Source organism: Polyodon spathula, chromosome 8 (genome assembly GCF_017654505.1).
Source record: "Polyodon spathula isolate WHYD16114869_AA chromosome 8, ASM1765450v1, whole genome shotgun sequence".
In the NCBI taxonomy this organism is placed as follows: domain Eukaryota; kingdom Metazoa; phylum Chordata; class Actinopteri; order Acipenseriformes; family Polyodontidae; genus Polyodon; species Polyodon spathula.
In genome coordinates this window covers 17,266,872-17,286,699 of record NC_054541.1, presented here as the reverse complement: position 1 = coordinate 17,286,699, position 19,828 = coordinate 17,266,872, and the positions used below count along the sequence as shown (strand labels likewise).

The following is a 19,828-nucleotide window of genomic DNA, read 5'->3' as shown; positions in this document are numbered from 1 at the left end:
AGGGTTCAGCGGCATTTACTCCAATCCTGTATTCTGCAATCTCTGCAATTACCTGAAACAGAATACTGACGTAGCATCCACACTGTTCATCGGGAAAGACATGCATGACCTAGAAGATCCATTTAAGAGCACATAATTGTATACAGTTTAGAGAAACTATAAGAAACTATTAAAGACCATAGTGCTGAATTTAAAAATACTGAAAGATCAATGGCAAATGTTTCGATTAGTCATTTGTTATGTCTTTTTCAATGTGGGAGACATTGAAAAAGACTTGGTACTTGTAAGAGCCGACGGTTTGCTGTTCCAGGAAACTTGGTGTTGGTTAAGATATAACTGTTTGAGTCATTCCAGGTTTTACTGTGAGCTTAATAAGACCCATCTGAGCTTGTGGCCTCCTGAGCTTGACTTAATTATAAGCATATGATAATTAAAACCAAGAACAAATCTCTCGACTACACAGTGGGAGTCTTGTCCACCACTGGATCAAAAACTGAATTTTACAGTTTACAATGCATCCTCTTAATATGCATTTCCTGTAAACCGTTATCTATGTAATCAAAACACCATTTAGAAAAATAGACTATTCCTTTTTTTCTGCTGTAAATTGGGCCTGGACATATTATTTATCCTCTTGATGTAGCAAACGTTATACCCTATTCACACTACCTAAATAATGCAAGTTCATCAAGTTTTCAAGTAAATGACAATCACATGGTGTGGCACGACAGAAGCCCTGCTGGTGTAAGTAGCGTGTGGGGAATGCAAGGTTGGCAGGGATGGGGTCTGTCCCTGCCAACAATCACAGGTGTGGCCATTCCCCAGTTAGGTAATTGAGTGATAACTGAAGAGTGGCCACGTGTATAAAAAGGAAGCAAAATCCTTTGTTTGTTGGTGGAGTTTGCGCTGTGATTTTTGTATTGTATTTGCAACGTGGTAGTGAAGGCCAGCCAGCCTGGGCCGTGATGCTACCTTGTCACACATGATTTCAACGCAAGTTGATTGTGCATTATTTAGGTAGTGTGGCAGGGTATTTTAGCACAAATATACACAGGTGACAAACAGGTTTCAAAAGGGGAAGGAGGCTCAGGTCCCGAACCACTGAATCTACCTGGCTGTCAACAAAGCCTGTATTCTGAAAATGAAGTGTGCACAGCTGGGATAGATGTGGAAGGATTAGTAAATAGATGATCACATAATTCTGCTCCTTGTGTAAATGTGAACAGGACTGTGTGACATTGCAATTTACAATAGATAATGCATCCCTCCAGAGAAAAATCTTGTATATAAGTAGCTCTTAAAATGTGACATGAAAAAATACATGAAAAACCTTACAGGAAAGGTCATGTGGTACTACCCACAGTACAAGCCTTCAGTGACTAGAACCCTGTTATAAAGTGCAAACTAGTATTTGATAATAATATTTCAGTAAAGTACTTTGCTAGAGCTCAGCGCTACAATAAAGAAAACACACTCCCTGCCTTTTAGCTTCACAAAAAAGAAAGATGTTTCCAATTATAAATGCACCATCTTAAGTCTTTAATGCAGCAGCGGTAAATGAAAAGCAAGAGTTTAAAGATATCTGCTACAGCATTTATGGTGTACCCAAGTAAAAAAAAAAAAAAAAAAAAAACTAAAAAACAAGGTTCAACATGAGCCATAGGAAAAAGCAATTTGTGAACCCCCTTATAACAAGAACAAGTGCTGGTGTAATGGCATTATAGGGCAAATGGGAGCAGGTCATTATTGTAGACATTTTTTACCTTGAACCCGCATGGCAAATGGATGAGGCAATCGAGAAACCCCCACAGGAATAAGTTAGCCAAGGGGTAGCTGCTGCAAGGGTGGGGAAAGGGAGGTGGAGGAGTGTGAAATCGAACGCAAAAAGAGGAAGGCATTATCTGTTTTTATACTCGGCTGACCAATTAGGTAATGTGTGTTGGGGTTTTTCCCTCCTTCAGGAACTTTAGATTCAAAACTACAAATAAAATAAAGCTCTAAAAAGTCAATAAGAGGCAGTACTTTTCCATGATACATTCTTTCATACCAGTAATCCCTGTACTGTGATGCTGTAGCCCCTGGCCTTGCTGAATTCCATAAACTAAAGCCTCCAGAGCCTACTTGTGAACTTGGAGAGTATAAATACCTACAAGCAAAATGAACCCTAACTATGCGAGCTGTTTGGTGTTTTTGTTTAACTGCAGGCATAAAGGAGGCTAGTAACAGAGCTGTTTTTATTTATTAAAGGATGTACTGCACATATATGTAGATGAGATAGTGGCCTCTGTTGTATTGTTTTTGTAATACAAATCCAGTTACAGAGAAACTTGTGAACACTTTAAAAAAAGTGTTTTATAGAAAGTAAAAAATAAACAAGTGGTATCCTTTTCTTCAGCAAAAAAAAAAAGCATTCAATTAGGACTCACCCTAGTTCCGAGACACACCGAGGCTCTGAATCATGCAGAACAGTGAAAGGCCACCCCCAGGGGAAACATGCACTAAACTTGACCCAACTGGTTACTTTTTGCTCTGCATAAACCACGGGACCTGCAGCTCGCTTCCTGTTGTTTTAACACATTCATTTACAGCCGACATTTTCCAGTGTAGAACAAACACTTTCGAAAAGCAAGGGGAGTGAGGAGTCCTACCGAAACAGCAAAACCAAACCATTGCAAGACTTCAAAAAAAGCCCAAATAGTCAAGACAATGTTGTACCTTGATATCTCAAAGTGCACAATTGTAATAAAATTATGTAAGAGTTTGGCAAAAAAAAAAAAACAACAACTCTCACAAAGCAAAGGTTCAGACATTTGAACTCCATTTTATGGGAGACCCACTAATGACAAGACAGACGCTCGGATTGCTGAGAACCTCATTGTTATTGTCTGCAATAAAACCAAACCTTGCACCCTCAGACATCCCATTCCTTGCTTACTAACCAACCAGCTGCTGCCCTTAATGACTGACATGAACAGAAGCCAATCATTGCCTCTTGATTGACTTCATGTTTAAAATACATATTTGCATATACGCACAGATCATGCAAAAGCAATAAAATTTACCAGACCTGTTTATATTCAATAAACAAGACGGAAATATGTAAGTCTAGTACTTTAATCAAATTATTATTTTCTTAACTTAGACGTTGTTATCTGGCAACCATTATCTTAGCACCAGCTAAATTAATTGACAATTTACTAACAAAACCAGTGCAAGGAATGAAAATGTCCAATCTGTCCTTCCCTTGTAAAAACGCTTAGCAAAGTCTACTAAAGTACACTAAAAGTATGGTAAATCATACGTAAGCATTGCAAAGAATGGCAAAACAGAGTAAACTATGGTAAATGGTAGTATAACTATGGGAAAAGCATAGGAAAACTGCACAAATACAGTGCTAAGCTTTATAAGAGCTGTTTTACAGGGCTCATTCTCTACACTTGGCAATCCCCTGGTTTGAGACAGTACCTGCTTCAGAGTTAGAAATAAAATACACAATAGTGATTTTAAAAGCAATCTGAGTGACTGAACTGTCTGCACTGTGCTTACTTTGCACCCTGCACTTAAGTAGTTTATCCTGTACATCGTCCTATCATGTCATGTGTGTTTGATCACTGAGACTTGTCTATTTTGTGGGACAACTACACTTACTGAGAACTGTTCTTTTCACTTGGGTTTTTAAAAGAGCACAGTAATATTGTAACATTCAATACAATTTGAAGGATGCCATCAGTCAGGAGGTGTTGTGTGCCCTGAGTACAGTGCTGTATTCTGCTGGTTTAAATGTTGCTTGCAAGATACCCAGATAAAGTAGCAACTTACAGGTTTGAAGGTGCAGGGCTCTTTCTGGAATGCCAATAGTCCTGGACAATCTTGTTCCCATCATTAACTGCCTCCACTTGCCAAATGCAATTTCTTTTTTTGAGGTGTCCCAGAAAAAAAAAAGACCCAAGGCATTCCCGTGTCACAATGTAAAAAGGATGCTTTGGTAGAACGGCTTGTCTGATATGGCCAGTGGTTACAACAGTGGCTCAGTGAAATAGTATATTCTCCCCCTGGATGACATCAGTACTGGAAGCTGACAATGGTAGAATCGAAAATAAATGTCAATGTAAAGGGTTAAATCTTGCACAAGGAGTTTCCTTTACACATGAAGTCAGCATCTCAAGTGACTAAGAGATTCTAGCTGTTGCAAAAGCAAGCTTTACCAGCACATACGCACCACCTAAAGGAGTCGAAATAACCCCACAGTCCAAATGCAAGGCTTTCATCAACAGAGTAAACCAGCAACTAACATCTAGGGGAGCAAAACTAGAATCACCAAGGGGGAGTGAGGAAAGAAGATATTTCAGGAAATTCCCAGCAAGAACTTGCCATATTACAACATTGGGCTAAAGATTTGACCTGGTGGAAATGTTCCTGTTTTAGTTCTAGAAGAAAACATATTAAAAAGGTGCGAAGGATTACAAAAAAAAAAAAAAATCTCTGCATTGCTTTGCACTTGACCTTGATCTTTTTTATCCTGTTATTTTACTTCCTGTGTAACATTTGATAGGACCCCTCCTGGGCTTTTACTGTTCCTGAAAGGGGCAACAGTCTTTACTACCCATAGTCACAACACCAAAATAACCCCCCCTCCCTGAAACAAAAAACAAAGGGAAGCTTTTCACGGTGACAACCAGAATAAAAACATACCCCACTGTCTGTGGTCCACTAGCCACCCCTCTCAAAATGATTTATTAGTAATTTATTTGTAATCTGCATTTTTAACTGCATATTTTTACAGTAAAATATTTGAGAGAAAATAACAATCTAATGTATTCAGGCTTCAGCTACAAATTTGCAACTCAGCAGTCAGTTCAACACCTGACCTCGACATGCAGGGATGCATTCTGACAGTTTTTGGCTGCAATAGCATTTCAAACATCTGTAAATACTATGCCTTTTTTAAAGGCAGAAACAGAAAAATGAGTTCAGCTTCCTGTAGTAACATGTCTTTGTTTTGGTGTCAAAAGCATTTGAACTCAACTACATTTTTACAGCGGAGTCAAACTCTGACTCACATATTGCATCCCTGTTTAATGCAGTTGTTTTTAAGGTTATTAATTAAGCAATTCCTTGGTTAAATCTTAATATATTAAGAGTTAAGTTTGTCTGTCTGTCTGTTCCTTTATGCATTCGGACCCACAGGAGCCAGTGCAACCAAACTTTGCATGTCATCCTCTTTCATCCAGGGGAAGGTCGACGGCTATGTTTGGATCCAATATTTTGACCCCCGGGGTACTTTATTTAGTAAACCCATTGCTGGATCACTACAGTAGCCATGTATCTCAAATTAAAGAAACCCACGAACCAAAAAATAAATAAAATAAATAAAAACAAATAAAATAATAAAGTTAAAAAAAGGGAAAGGGGTCCGAGCACATTGTCCAACACCTGAGATTGTAACTTATAAGAAACCATAAGGCTACCGTTCCCCAATTTGACATGCATGAAATATTGAAATACTGAATTTCTCATGGGCAACACCAGGTACTTCAGCCAGTAACCTATAAATCAAACACTCAATACATTTAGGGACACTAAAAGAAACTTCTAAAAAAAAATACCTTGGTTAAACTTCAAATATTCACTAACAACTGTGATCAATTTTACTGTGCAATTTAAAAAGAGAAAATTACAGATTCTGTCAGTACTTACAGTTTAGGATACTGCTGCTGTACCTGATCAGAAAGCAGCCTGTGCTGACACACAAACATACTGCCCAATGACACCTTCATACTGCTGCTGTACCTGATCAGAAAGCAGCCTGTGCTGACACACAAACATACTGCCCAATGACACCTTCATACTGCTGCTGTACCTGATCAGAAAGCAGCCTGTGCTGACACACAAACATACTGCCCAATGACACCTTCATACTGCTGCTGTACCTGATCAGAAAGCAGCCTGTGCTGACACACAAACATACTGCCCAATGACACCTTCATACTGCTGCTGTACCTGATCAGAAAGCAGCCTGTGCTGACACACAAACATACTGCCCAATGACACCTTCATACTGCACACTCTACCTGATCAGAAAGCAGCCTGTGCTGACACACAAACATACTGCCCAATGACACCTTCATACTGCTGCTGTACCTGATCAGAAAGCAGCCTGTGCTGACACACAAACATACTGCCCAATGACACCTTCATACTGCACACTCTACCTGATCAGAAAGCAGCCTGTGCTGACACACAAACATACTGCCCAATGACACCTTCATACTGCTGCTGTACCTGATCAGAAAGCAGCCTGTGCTGACACACAAACATACTGCCCAATGACACCTTCATACTGCTGCTGTACCTGATCAGAAAGCAGCCTGTGCTGACACACAAACATACTGCCCAATGACACCTTCATACTGCTGCTGTACCTGATCAGAAAGCAGCCTGTGCTGACACACAAACATACTGCCCAATGACACCTTCATACTGCACACTCTACCTGATCAGAAAGCAGCCTGTGCTGACACACAAACATACTGCCCAATGACACCTTCATACTGCTGCTGTACCTGATCAGAAAGCAGCCTGTGCTGACACACAAACATACTGCCCAATGACACCTTCATACTGCACACTCTACCTGATCAGAAAGCAGCCTGTGCTGACACACAAACATACTGCCCAATGACACCTTCATACTGCTGCTGTACCTGATCAGAAAGCAGCCTGTGCTGACACACAAACATACTGCCCAATGACACCTTCATACTGCTGCTGTACCTGATCAGAAAGCAGCCTGTGCTGACACACAAACATACTGCCCAATGACACCTTCATACTGCTGCTGTACCTGATCAGAAAGCAGCCTGTGCTGACACACAAACATACTGCCCAATGACACCTTCATACTGCTGCTGTACCTGATCAGAAAGCAGCCTGTGCTGACACACAAACATACTGCCCAATGACACCTTCATACTGCATACTCTACCTGATCAGAAAGCAGCCTGTGCTGACACACAAACATACTGCCCAATGACACCTTCATACTGCTGCTGTACCTGAGCAAAACAGACATAGAACTGGTGCAACCTGCATTGCATCTTCGCGCTCTAAAACTAAACACAAATTTGTACCCCCCCCCCAAAATTGTTTTTGTTTTCCATGTAACAAAGGATTACTGTATATGGTTACTTTTTTAAATGATGTAAAACATTGTTTTAACAACACATGCACTTTTTAAACCAGTCAAACTCAAATTCTACTTAAACCTAGCAGAAGTGGAGATGCTATTTTTCAAGAGTTCATAGGCCTGGTATTTGTATAATCTACAAAACATACTAGTTTCATTTAGTACTTTTAAATGCCATTTGAACAGCTTTTTTACATGTCCCTTATTTATCTGTATGGCATTTGCAATCATTCCGAGGGTTGTGTTGCTCCAGTATCGAGTCACATTGTTGTCTAGCATGGGAATGCTTAGTGGCAGCACTGAACAGCCTTCCTGAGTCCATTAACATCATAGTTGAAAAGTCACATTGTCAAATGACTGAATGAGGAAGGCTGCTCAGCCCCTGGGGATGCTGCAGACCAATAAAGCTCGTTAAGAATGGAATATGGCAGCAACATAACACACAGCCGCTCACACACAAACGTCATACAATATTAAGGGGAATGTAAAAACACATTTAAAATTACATTTGACGCTACCTACTCTTAAATAATGCCAGTGGACATTACGAATAATAAGGGACCCACTTGGAATGCAGTTACATTAGTGTTCAGAGTAGTTTGAGTAGTTTTATGCCACATTTCCAAAAATAAGCCTTTGCCTTTACACTTATGTCAAAACAGGGCCCCAACAAACTGTCAACATCATGACAAAGCTTAAAGGCATAGTGCACCACAGCAGGTTTAAAACAGAAATGTCTACATGCGTTGCAGTATCTGCATGCACTTCCTGTAGAATGTTACAAATCAGTTTTGCTTTGCTTCTTGAGCTAAATCGATTTGGGTTCAGGCTCACACAGGGTGACAAAGTTTAAAACTGTTTTTTTGGGGTATGTAAACAAACAGGACTATCAATAACATTTTCCAAAGGCTAGGTTATAAAAGAATGTAGTGAACCAACACTCAGGAATTGTATGTTAATGTGAAAATGAGACAGTGTAGCTTTAGGATTAACAATACACTGCACACTTAAGTTAATGTAGCACAGAGAATGCACACATAATCCCTGCGAGTCAGACAGTTATCAGGCTTTTCCAAGACATTCATTCCTGAAGTGACTTCTGTGGAACCCTACAGGATTACCAACATGCATTTCCCTTCATAATGTTTTTTTTTTTCCACCCACAACAAAAACTAACCTGCTTTTTATTAAAGAAACACAAAATGTAAAGTTAAACTTCTGCAACACTGACTTTAAACACCTGATTTTTTTTTCCTTTAACACTCCCCTCAAGCCAAAACTGTGCACTAGATTTACGACTCAGAATAGTTATCTTTAAAGCATTTACTATGAGGTGCAAAAGCTATTTGAAGCTGCAGTGTCAACACAATCACGTTCAATATGACACACAAATATAATTCTTGTGCACCACTTCACTAACAGCCTTCCACTGTTACCAGCCTCAATGTAGCTGAAAACGGACCGTGTCAGGCAGTTGGCTTGCATTGCCCAATGGTAGTTTTTCCTATAGAGGGAAAAAACACTTAAACCCCCCCCCCCCCCACCCCGATAGTTGCTATGTCACTTAGTAACCTAAAGATACCAAGACTCATTTGTGACATTTGATGCTGTTTATAGCTTAGAAATCACCACAAAAATCTATAATTTTTGAAATAGTGGAGTTTGTTAAACGGATAACCTTTTTGCAGGATTACAGATGATATTTTTAAAAAAAAAAAAAAAAAAACTGTACTGGGTCAGTCTAATTGAAAAATGAAATTGACCCCCCCCCCCCCAACTTTGTATTACCACGTGCATGATGCTAAAAGCAAGCCCCCCCCCCCCCAAATTGTGTTGCTTAGGAAAGAGAAGGTAACACCCGCCTCCCCTGTCCTAGCTACATCTGCCTAGTAAAGCAGCTTCAATACTCTGAGAGATGGTGTGTGGAATGTTAAAGTGTGAGTGTGTGGAGAGTGGGAGGGGGGTGGGGAGTGTCAAGTACAATAACCCCTCCTGAGGACACTGTCTCACAGACTTGGTATGCATGACTGAGCAGGGACAAGGAAAAACGGAACCCTGGCTTCTTAAGGAAACAATGGCTACAGCCTAGACTTTCTTTTTCACCACTCTACAGCATTTTACTCCTAGAAATGAAACCTCAATGTCTCACTTTCCATAAGGTTTACTTATCTTTGCAAACCCATTAAAAGCCCCCATTCAGTGACGCTTGTTTTTACGGTTCCTGACTGGATTAATTTAAGCTTCAACTATACATTTATTTTGTTGGACAATAAATGGCAGCTGCTAATTTACTCTGCTCCATTTTAAAGTCTTCAATAAAACTAAAATAAAATAAATATGCTGTATAAATCTATATAGTGTGTGGCCACTCTAAATTCTAAACATTTTGCCTGTTATTAAACAAGCCTCCATTTTTAAAAAATATATCTATATATATATTTTTTTTTTTAAATATAAATTATTTTATAAAATATTTTACTAAAATGTATTTCTACTTAACTTCAAAGTATTTAAATATTTTCAAGTTGCCTATAAAGAATAATTTAAAATTGGAAACTTTACCCCATCAAACCAAAATGTCACATTTATAATTTAAAATACATGTCACAAATAAAATACAGCCCTCTCCGTCCCCTATACCTGAATGTAATACAGAACGCACCTCCCCCTCCCCTATACCTGAATGTAATACAGCCCTCCCCCTCCCTTATACCTGAATGCAATACAGCCTACACACCCATCTCTGAATGTAATACAGCCTGCACCCCCCTCTCCTACACCTGAATGTAATACAGCCTGCAACCCCCTCCCCTATACTTGAATGTAATACAGCCCTCCCACTCCCCTACACCTGAATGCAATAAAGCCTGCACCTCCCCCTCCCCTACACCTGAATGTAATACAGCCTGCACCCCCCTCCCCTATACTTGAATGTAATACAGCCTGCACCCCCCTCTCCTACACCTGAATGTAATACAGCCTGCAACCCCCTCCCCTATACTTGAATGTAATACAGCCCTCCCACTCCCCTACACCTGAATGCAATAAAGCCTGCACCTCCCCCTCCCCTACACCTGAATGTAATACAGCCCCGCACCTCCCCTCTCCTACACCTGAACGCAATACAGCAATATCTTGACTCAATAACCCTAAAAATGAAAAATAAAACAATCAACACAAGTGTTTTTTTTTTCTCCAAAACATACTTCATATTTCCCGTCTTTATTACATAAATATCTGATTTTCTATAGGTTTACTGTAAGAATATAAAACGATTTAATTTTGTATTTGTTTAAATTCGTTTTTTTTTTTTTTTTTTTTTTTTTTTTTTTTTTTTTTTACAAAATTCACATACAGTACAATTCCATCAGTAGCTGGTCAGCAGGACTTAGTTGTTGTACGTGCCAACAGAGGCCTGACACAAATCAATAATTTGTTCTTCAGTTAAATCTCATGTTTTTCACCCCATTTTGTTTTAACCAAAAAACCACGACCTGGATTAATCCACTTTTTTTTTTTTTTAACCGTACTGCTGACAGGTGCAAACACCCGGTAAGCAAGAAAAAACGGACTTAAAATGGGCCTATTTCTTTAAAAAATCACTTCAATTTGAAGTATGGTGCTCTGAATTACATCTTTTAAATTATAAAATTTGCCCATATAAGCGACAAAAGATAGGTGAAGGGATCCCGTATCATTCAATGCTTTAATTAAAGGCTTGGTGGCCTGTGGTTGTGCTAAACAAAAACAAAAAAAAAAAAAAAAAAAAAAAAAAAAAAACAGGCTTTTGTAACCAGATTCAGTCATTGTATTTTTTTTTTTTTTTTTAGTTTTTGCATAAACTTTTTTTTCGTTTTTAAATCTGTTATGTGCTTCGAAACAGAACTATTTCGATTAAAAACAACTAATTATATAATGGACAAACAAAAGCAAAAAAAGTAGTTTAAATTATTATTTTTTTCTAAGTAGTTTTTTGTGGGGGATGGGAATTCTTGCAGTCTAGGCACAATTTCATTAGTCAGTCTTTTTTTTTTTGTTCTAAAATAAATTCCAGGGTTATAAAAAAAACAAACAAACGAGGTAGCCTAAAATGTTTGTTTGTTTTCTGAAATATTACATTGGGGGGGGGGGGGGGGGGGGGGGGGGGGGGGTCTGTCTTTTTTAAAACAATAAAATGGCTTAAAATACGATTTTAAAGTTTAGAACAATGGATTGCTGGAGAAATAATAGCCATCGTTTCTGTGTTTAAATTACAAGCAGAGAATAAAAACCATTAATTAAAAAAATGTTTTGATTTTGCACTGTTGGGAAATAAGTGTCACAGTTTTGAAGTTTTATAAAGGAATTCAAATGTTTAACTCCTTCCAACTTGAAGTCTGACCAATAGAAGATTATTTTAGTGTCTACTCCCCTCCCCTCTTCCCATCTTGCAATTTTCACCTCACTTTTTCGCTCTCGGTCATCTGCCAGAGTCCCAGGTTCAAAACTTTAAGGCAAGGGAGCTGTGTTATCCTCTCTAGTCCCCTTTTAGTGATTTTTGTACATCCATAAAGGTCTATGCCCGTGAGCTGCGTTAAATGGTCGGCAATGAGCTCAAGCCCTTTGTCTGTGATCCGAACGCACTGGCCGATGTTTAGGGTCCTCAGTTCGTGCATTTGCCTCACCATCCTGTTGATGCCATCGTCACTGATGTGACAGGAGCACAGAGACAAAGATTTGAGCTGGTACAAACCCTGGGCGATGTACGCCAAGCTTTGGTCGCCGATCTTGTCGCAGAAGGAGACGTCCAGCCCAGACAGCCTCAGCGTGCCCATGGCCAGGTGCATGATGCCAGTGTCACTGATGTTGTCGCAGGACCTCAAGTTGAGGCTCCAGAGGCTGGTCATGTGGGACAGGTGGATCATGCCCGCGTCAGAGATGCCACCACAGAAGCTCAGGTTGAGCACTTTGAGCTTGGCCAGGCCTTTGGATATGTGCTTGAGGGACAGGTCCGTCAACTTCTGGCAGTCTTGCAGCGTCAGGTATTCCAAGTTCAGGCAGCCCTCGGCCGCGCTTCGGGTCATGCCAGCCAGGTGACCGATGCCAACGTCAGAGACGTGCCTGCAGCTGCGCAGGTTGAGGCTCTTGAGTCTGTGCAAGCCCCACGCTATCAGCAGCAGCCCGGTGTTGGTGATATTGCTACAGCCCCCAAGCTCCAGAACTTCCAAGCTCTTCAGATACTGGGCGATCCTGCCGAGGCTGGAGTCCGTGATCTGCTTGCACAGGCTGAGGTTCAGGACGCGCAGGGACGGGATTTCCTGCACGAAAGCGTGTCCAAGGCCGTTGTCGGTTAAGTTGTAGCAGCCACTGAGGTTTAGGCTCTCGATATTTGGCATCCCCTGGATCACGTAGCTCAGGCTGCGCCGCAGGCTGAGAATCTGCACTCTCCGGATTCCCCGGGCCTGTAGGCTCGGGAACAGGGAAGGGTTGGCCCTCCTTAAATGTAACTTCGCTTCCACCCCTCGCCAGACCGACTTGTGGTAAGCAGCGTCCCTCCAAGCCGTACAGACCTGAGCAACCCTGCCTTTGTCCCTGACATCCAAGTAACTGAAGATCATCGCTAGAATCTCCGGGAAGAGGCACGAAATGTGCGTCTCCATTTTAAATATTCATAAAAAATGCTTAGTATTTTAGTTTTATTTTATTAAGCCAACCGCTTTCTTAACTCGCCCCTTTATAATCAAAGAAAACGACTATTTTTATAATCTTTATCGTTTCTTTTTTTCATATACTACCAGGATATATATATATGTGCAAATTGACCAATTCTACGTCCCACGTGATCCGTCTGGGTTGCGCAGTAGGATTCAAATGCAAAAAGACCCCAAAAAACTAGTTCCAATGCAATCCTCACCGAAAGAAAAAAAATACACACGCGCTGGCGATCACACCGCACTTTCCACTTCGGTTTCTGGTACCCATTCTCGTTCTCCCCGGGGATCCAAACGATCATACATTGTCGAAAAAGCTCTTTACAGTCCCCTTAATGTAGAAAAATCCGGACCGGTTTGAGCGTCTCGTTCTATTACAATCATAAAAAGCAATAGGTTTCGCTTTGCATTTGTGCTCGGCTTGCACGCATTGCCAAGCCAAGGGGCTTCCTGCTGCCTTTGTCTGATCTTTTCAAACTGACTTGGCAGGGCCACTAGCACCGCGCCGACTCAGGGGGATGAATATGCAAGACACCAATTAAATAATATATTGTACACACTTTAAGGTTGTATTATACAATTATATCCAAATATACCATGCATATTTTATCCACAGACATATACAAGTTTTTATAAGTAACTTTAAAGCATGGTATGTTTTGGAATGTGCTGCTGTTTCTCCCTCCGCTCAAAGCCTGTTGGTTTTTCCAAGCTCAGCTGGAACTGTAAGAATAGTTCCCCTGGAAACCAAGTTCTTACAATTCAGTTCACTTTACCTTTAACCGTTTACCTTCCAGAGCACATTTCATTCGTTTTTTTTTTTTTTTTTTTTTTTTTTTAACTTTATATATTTTGTGGAAGACCGTTTATTTGGACATACATTTTTATTTCGGAAATGGTGGTTTACATATATTTAATAATTTATAACACAACCTTCAGAGATATTTTAGCGAGAGCATTTCTTTTTTAAATATATATTTGATATTTATTCATATCATGTTACTATAATAGAAATAAACCATTTCACTCCTAAATGCGTCAGTAGTATTAAAATGTACATTTATGATGGGACTTACGTACACTACGTTGGTTTTTTGTTAATGCTATGATTGAACAACGCTTTTAAACATGTGCTTTTATAATTCACGACTGAAAGTAGCTGCAGTTTGAAATAAATCACCTAGTTATATTAGTGCTCGGAGTTTTCTGTCATTTTCACAGTGGTCTTGAATTATGTATATGTTTATATTTCCAAATTTACAAAAAAAACAAAAAAACAAACAAAACTATTTAGATATATTTTATGGTTGTTTTTAAATGGCATTTCTTCAGTTAAATTATTACTGTAGAGAAACTTAACCAGACCAAAGTGCATGTGACTCATTTGTATTTTAGTAGTGTATTTCATGTGCCTTTATCTGAGGAAAAACTGGGTTTTCATATTTATATTAAAGTTAAATGTAAATTGAGGAAATTAATTTTAAAACAGTCTAGGGACTCATACAAGATCTGTAAGTTTGTCTGTCAGTTATTATTTTGTCCTTTCCTTTTTTTTTTTTTTTAAGATTGTACGCAAACACGGCAATACAGATTCTAGCCTTACAATTAAATCAGAAAAAAAGTATTTTGTATTAGTACTAATAGTCTTACTTTACTACACTGTCTTGTCTATTTTTTTCTCTGAGGGGAGCACATAGTGATCACCTGGCATTATACTTTGTGCCAGTGGTCCCAGTAACTACGAAACTCTTGGGGGCCACAAAGCAATACTGCATTCACCTTTATTTCGAAACAATTTAAAATGACAACTGTTTTTTTTTTTTTACACTTTCCTATTTGAGAAGTCTCGTAAACGTAGCTCAAACCGAACCTTCAGCAGTCAAATTCGTGACATGGTCCATGCTTCAGACTTGTCAGCTGCTTAATGCTTCAGTGTCTCTTGGGAGGGAGTTACAGTTTACAACAGAGCGTGCAGTTTACCTTGGTCCCAAATGGCTTGATGTCCATTGACAATACAAGGTTATGCTTAGTTGTTTTAATCTTTAGGATCCAGGAGGCATACATAAAAACACAACTAAGCTTCACCACCTATAGAGCTTTTGAAGTGCAAGTTTGTACCTGATGGAGCATTCATTACTGGCACCCTGGTTGTAAAAAGCTGGTATGTATAACAGCTCTGAGTGGCCGTGGTGGATGGTTACACTTCTATTGCGGTGAAGAATGTTTTTGTAGTTCCTATCATCAACAGTTTGGAATTGTTTGAGGCTTGCGACATATGCAGATAAATGGACCAAGTCTTTGTGGATGAGTGCCACGCGTATATTTACAGGTAGAATATGAGCCAAACTTACAACACACTGTACCTAATGAAATATCTGGTGATGCCAGAGAAAACCTCTGATACAAGGATGTGTGTTGGATTACCATACCTGGAAGGCATGCCTGAAGTGTAAACTTGGTATAGTCATTGCATTTTCCATCACTTTATTTTCACCATACATTCCTGTACAACAGGTATTAGGACCCTATTTGACCCCACAGGTAGCCTCAAGCTCCTGTGACTGGCTTTACTTGAGTCCCTCCAGAAACTTTAATTAAAACCATAATATTGCTATAGCAACGAGTGGTAAGAACTCTGTCAGCCCCGCCTACTTTTCTGACTAGATAGATGTAGAGTAGGTAGGGCTAGCACAATTGAAAAGACAATTGGAACAAGATTTAAATGGAATGAACAAGTCTGTTCAGTGCAGGGCACTTAGGATTCTGCAGACTAGCTCAAAGCCAGACTTAAAATTGTAATAATTCAACTTAGGAGCAGCCCAATGGTTGCAAACACAATACAATAGTAAAAGGAAATGAAAAAAAAAAAATCATTTAAAATCAAATTGTAAGCAACTTTAAGAAGCTTCAAAAGCCGACAAGGAATGCAGGCTGTATCATATATTTTGAGAGTCAGGCCGAGAATAGGGTTACACCCTCTAATCTAAATACAGCGCTGCCTAACAAAGTCTGAGAGATACTTGGACATTTTAACATCCATAGTTTCCATAGTTTTAGAATTACTAAAAGAAAAAAGCAAGCATTGGTCATTATATTTATCAAGAATACAGAACCAGCACAGTAACTGCATTTTCACAGAAAAGAGTGCATATCCAAATATAAACACATGCTCCAATCTGTTATACAGCTTCTGTAGGGCTCAAGTGTTATATTAACAGTTTGTTACAATGCTACAAATGTGCACTGTGGAGGAAGCTTAGTAAATCAACTTGAAATTAAAGGTTTAATAACCAAAAAAATTAAAATAGACATTTCCAATCTTTCATTAGAGTAACAACATCCTCGCAATGCCTAGACCTGTATCTCAGTCCAGTTATAAAGTGCTGATCATTTTCAACCACTATTAACTGACTTCTGGCTGTCCAGGAAATACCCTGACTATTGGCAACACCAGCTATAATATGTATTGCCTTGATGGTTAATTGATATGAATATATGTTTCTCAGTGCTGACATCAGGAAAATATTTGTTGTACCTCTTTAAAGGAATAAACATATAGTAACAAAAGGCTTTAAAATAATCCTAACCTTAATTATCTTCAGTGCCCCTTTCACTGCTCCAAGGCTTTAAAACAGGTCTGTCAGGTGGGCTGGGGTAAGGACTCCATCCTGCAATTGCCCCAAAATACAAAGAGATACCCCTGTGGTAGCATTCTAAAATGATAGCTTCATACTACTGTAACTGCACTTGTGCAATGCAATGCAATGCAATGGCCCCCTTTGTACAGAACTACTGCTTTGCTTGGAGTGCTACAACTGCATTGCCATTGAGAATCAATTGGTAAGGGATTTAGCATTGCTTCTTTTTGTTACTTAGGAACTTTTTCAAAAGCATTACAGCCATTTCAAGCAGTTAGGTGTTAAAAGTCTCCAAAACAACATTCAAACAGCTGTAATAACTAGACCTCGGGCCGTCTATCCCTTATTTTCCCTGTATCAGTCCCCAAAAAACACATGGAACTGTGTAAAACTGCCAAAAAACTCTACTTGATGCTTTTAATTTCCTTTGGAAGGTCTGTTTCATTTACTGGTCAGGCGGAAGGGAAGTATATGTTCTCACTGTAGCCCATATTGCTTTGATTCAGAGTCTGTCTGGTTGTCTGGGTTTGCCACTGGCTCAGGCTAATGATATACAACAGACAAGCAGCACTTAGAAACCTTACCAGAGATATCTGTCAGAGTTTGAATCCCATTCATCGCTGTGCACTAGCGCATGGAATCCTGGGATACAGTCAGACCTGTTCTCAGCCAGGAAACATGTCTTTCACTACTGTACATTTCAAGTTGTTCAGCACAGTAGTCTGACAGTGGAAGGTGCCGTTTGATATATTTATCTTTATTCTGGAGTGGCTCACGTTTTTTATTGACATTGACTTCTAACAGTGTCAGTGGAAGACACTGCCGATTCTTCCCATTAAAAGAAATATACTTCTGTCATGTCTCTGCAGTTTAGAGGGATATTTTCTATCGTTGACGTTTCCATGATATATAATTTCTTGCCTGTTTTACTATGCATGTTCTCTGTCATTCAATATTTTAGTTTCTACTCAGGTGATTTTTTTACAGCTAAGCACTCTGATTGGTTGTTAGTAATCACATGACTGTGCAGGAGGGTTTTTTTGTGCACTACTGCAGAACTTGGTTCTAATTTTGTAATCGCTGGATTTTATGATTTTTTTTAATTGGCCATTTTCTAAGCGCAATAACACACTCCAGGATGTGCATTAGTATGACATTACTGCAGTTCCTGGGTGGTTGAAGACACTTGGCATCGCCTTGTTGTTCAAAATGCACCCAGGGTGTGCCGAGATTTCATAACTACTGCACACCCTGTTGTGTTATTGTTTACTTATATTGTTTTATAGTTAGGGTTGTTCACAGTTGCAGAGAGGGTAGAAATGACAGAGTCCCACCCCTAGTGGTCTTTTCTAAAACTACATAACTTCAGAAATTCAGCTTGGAAAGGGACACTCCCTTATAAAAGTTTCCAATATTAAAAGCATAGAAAATTGTAATAGAGCATGGTAAAGCACAGGTAAGCATTGTAAAGTATAGTGAGGTATGGTAAATCATATTTATAAACATAGCTAACCAGGGTAGACTATGGTAAATGCATGGTATAACCACAGGAAAACTGCAAAAATACAGTGATTAACTTTTATAAACTGGTCTGGGCAGAAACAAAAGCAGATTATAATAGAGAACACACAAAACAATACATCATTGTTAATAGGGCTACTTTGAGTGAACATTGCCTAGCCCCTTTCAAGCTAGAAGAAAAGGATTGATTACCAATGCCACCTTTTTTTGTTAGTTTTTTCAACTTTTCAGGCTACGTGATGCACCTTAAGCTATAGATTCCTGGTAAATGCTTGCTTGTGTAGTCAGGAGAGCAGTGCAGGTTTGTGTCCTGGGTGGGCGAAATAGCCAGTCTTTGCAGGCTCTGGAGCCCAGACGAGCTTTTCCTATAAATACATTTATAACTTTTGGTAAACTTGGGTTGTCTGCAAAAAAAGACTGTAAGTATACATGGTCTGACTTCATCTGTACACCCTCATGAGAAATACACACACTGTAGATAAACTGAACTTAACTGAACCTGTGAATATGTGACTATGTATACCAATCGTAAAATAAAATTAAAAAGTGTAGCAAAACATAGTTACATTGTGGTAGAGAGCCAGGTTATGTGCTTGGGGAGCTGCAGCATTACATTACAGTGCTCAATCACCATATTCAAATGCATGGGGTTCTTTCATGTGGGGTAACCAGCCAGGCTGGGGTGTGAACAGGGCTTACTGTTCCGTGTCTTCCTCATCGTGGGGGCCTCTGCCCAACAATAAGACTTTACGAGCTGGTTCCTGACTCCTCCCTCGGCAGTGCCTTGATGCTCCGAGGTGTGAGGAGCACCTAACGAGCTCAGTGTGTTAATCATGCTTTTGGGACTCATTCCTTCACTGCAGCAATACAGAATTGAAACACAGCGCACTTCAAAGGCAGCATTTATACTGCTTTACCATTCACACCCTATTTAGATACTTTATCAATTATATCAGTCCTTGAGGACGCATTAAAATATTTTAGGCAACATGTTATATTTGATTTCAATTTGCAACCCACCCCCCCACATGATTTTTTTTTTTTTTACGATTTTAAAAGGATTGATGTGATAAAACATTTTTTAAAAAGCGTATGGCATGAATCCGTATATTATATTATCTTTAACCAACTCTCTGGGTGTTATTCAGCTATCTACACTTGTGTGATAAAAGTTGTAATCACATGCCAAGCACTACCTGCTATATACTCACGCATACATATTGCAGCAGACACTGACTTCTGGATAATTAACTCAGGTCCAGGACCTTGCTCTAGCATGTCCTTAACCCTTTAAATACAAGAGACATACCGGTATGTGTCTCACAAATACAAATGATTCTAACTTTCTTATTTTTGCAATGAGGTGCACGAAACAGGGTTTAAAGTTTATTGAGGTTGGATCTGGTCATTCAAATTGTCAGCTGCCTCCTTGTGAGGCTTGAGTCCCTCTCAAATATATTTTAAGAACGAACCATTTGAACAGCCACTCAATACCTTGTTTACCTTAAGGGCTTAATTACTGAACTGAACAGCCCAGAGCTGTTTGTGACCCAGTAGGTTCAATTAAATGATGAAGGATCATGTTAGAACTGGATAGGGATTTTCTAAATCAGCACAAGGTAACGTATGTTTAAGGAAAATTACCCTATATTAAATTCATGTAAAGCAGGGGTGTCAAACTCCAGTCCTTGTGGGCCGCAGGGTTTTCATTCCACCTTAAGTTCTCAATTAACATAATTGATCTAATTATTTGTTCAATTTACCATAGTTCATATTTTTCAAGGTCTTTTATA

At 39.4% G+C, this 19,828-nt stretch overlaps 2 protein-coding genes across 2 annotated transcripts in view; one reads left to right on the top strand and one right to left on the bottom strand.

The window, feature by feature from the left end:
• The window catches only part of LOC121319539 (protein Wnt-5b), an 84,381-nt gene that overhangs the window by 33,018 nt on the left and 31,535 nt on the right, over positions 1 to 19,828 (top strand). The gene's annotated exons all lie outside the window — the stretch shown is intronic.
• LOC121319537 (F-box/LRR-repeat protein 14) lies at positions 11,313 to 13,346 on the bottom strand. Its single transcript, XM_041257061.1, has one exon. It carries the CDS (start codon positions 12,823 to 12,825, stop codon positions 11,623 to 11,625), a length of 1,203 nt encoding a protein of 400 aa, XP_041112995.1. The 5' UTR covers positions 12,826 to 13,346; the 3' UTR covers positions 11,313 to 11,622.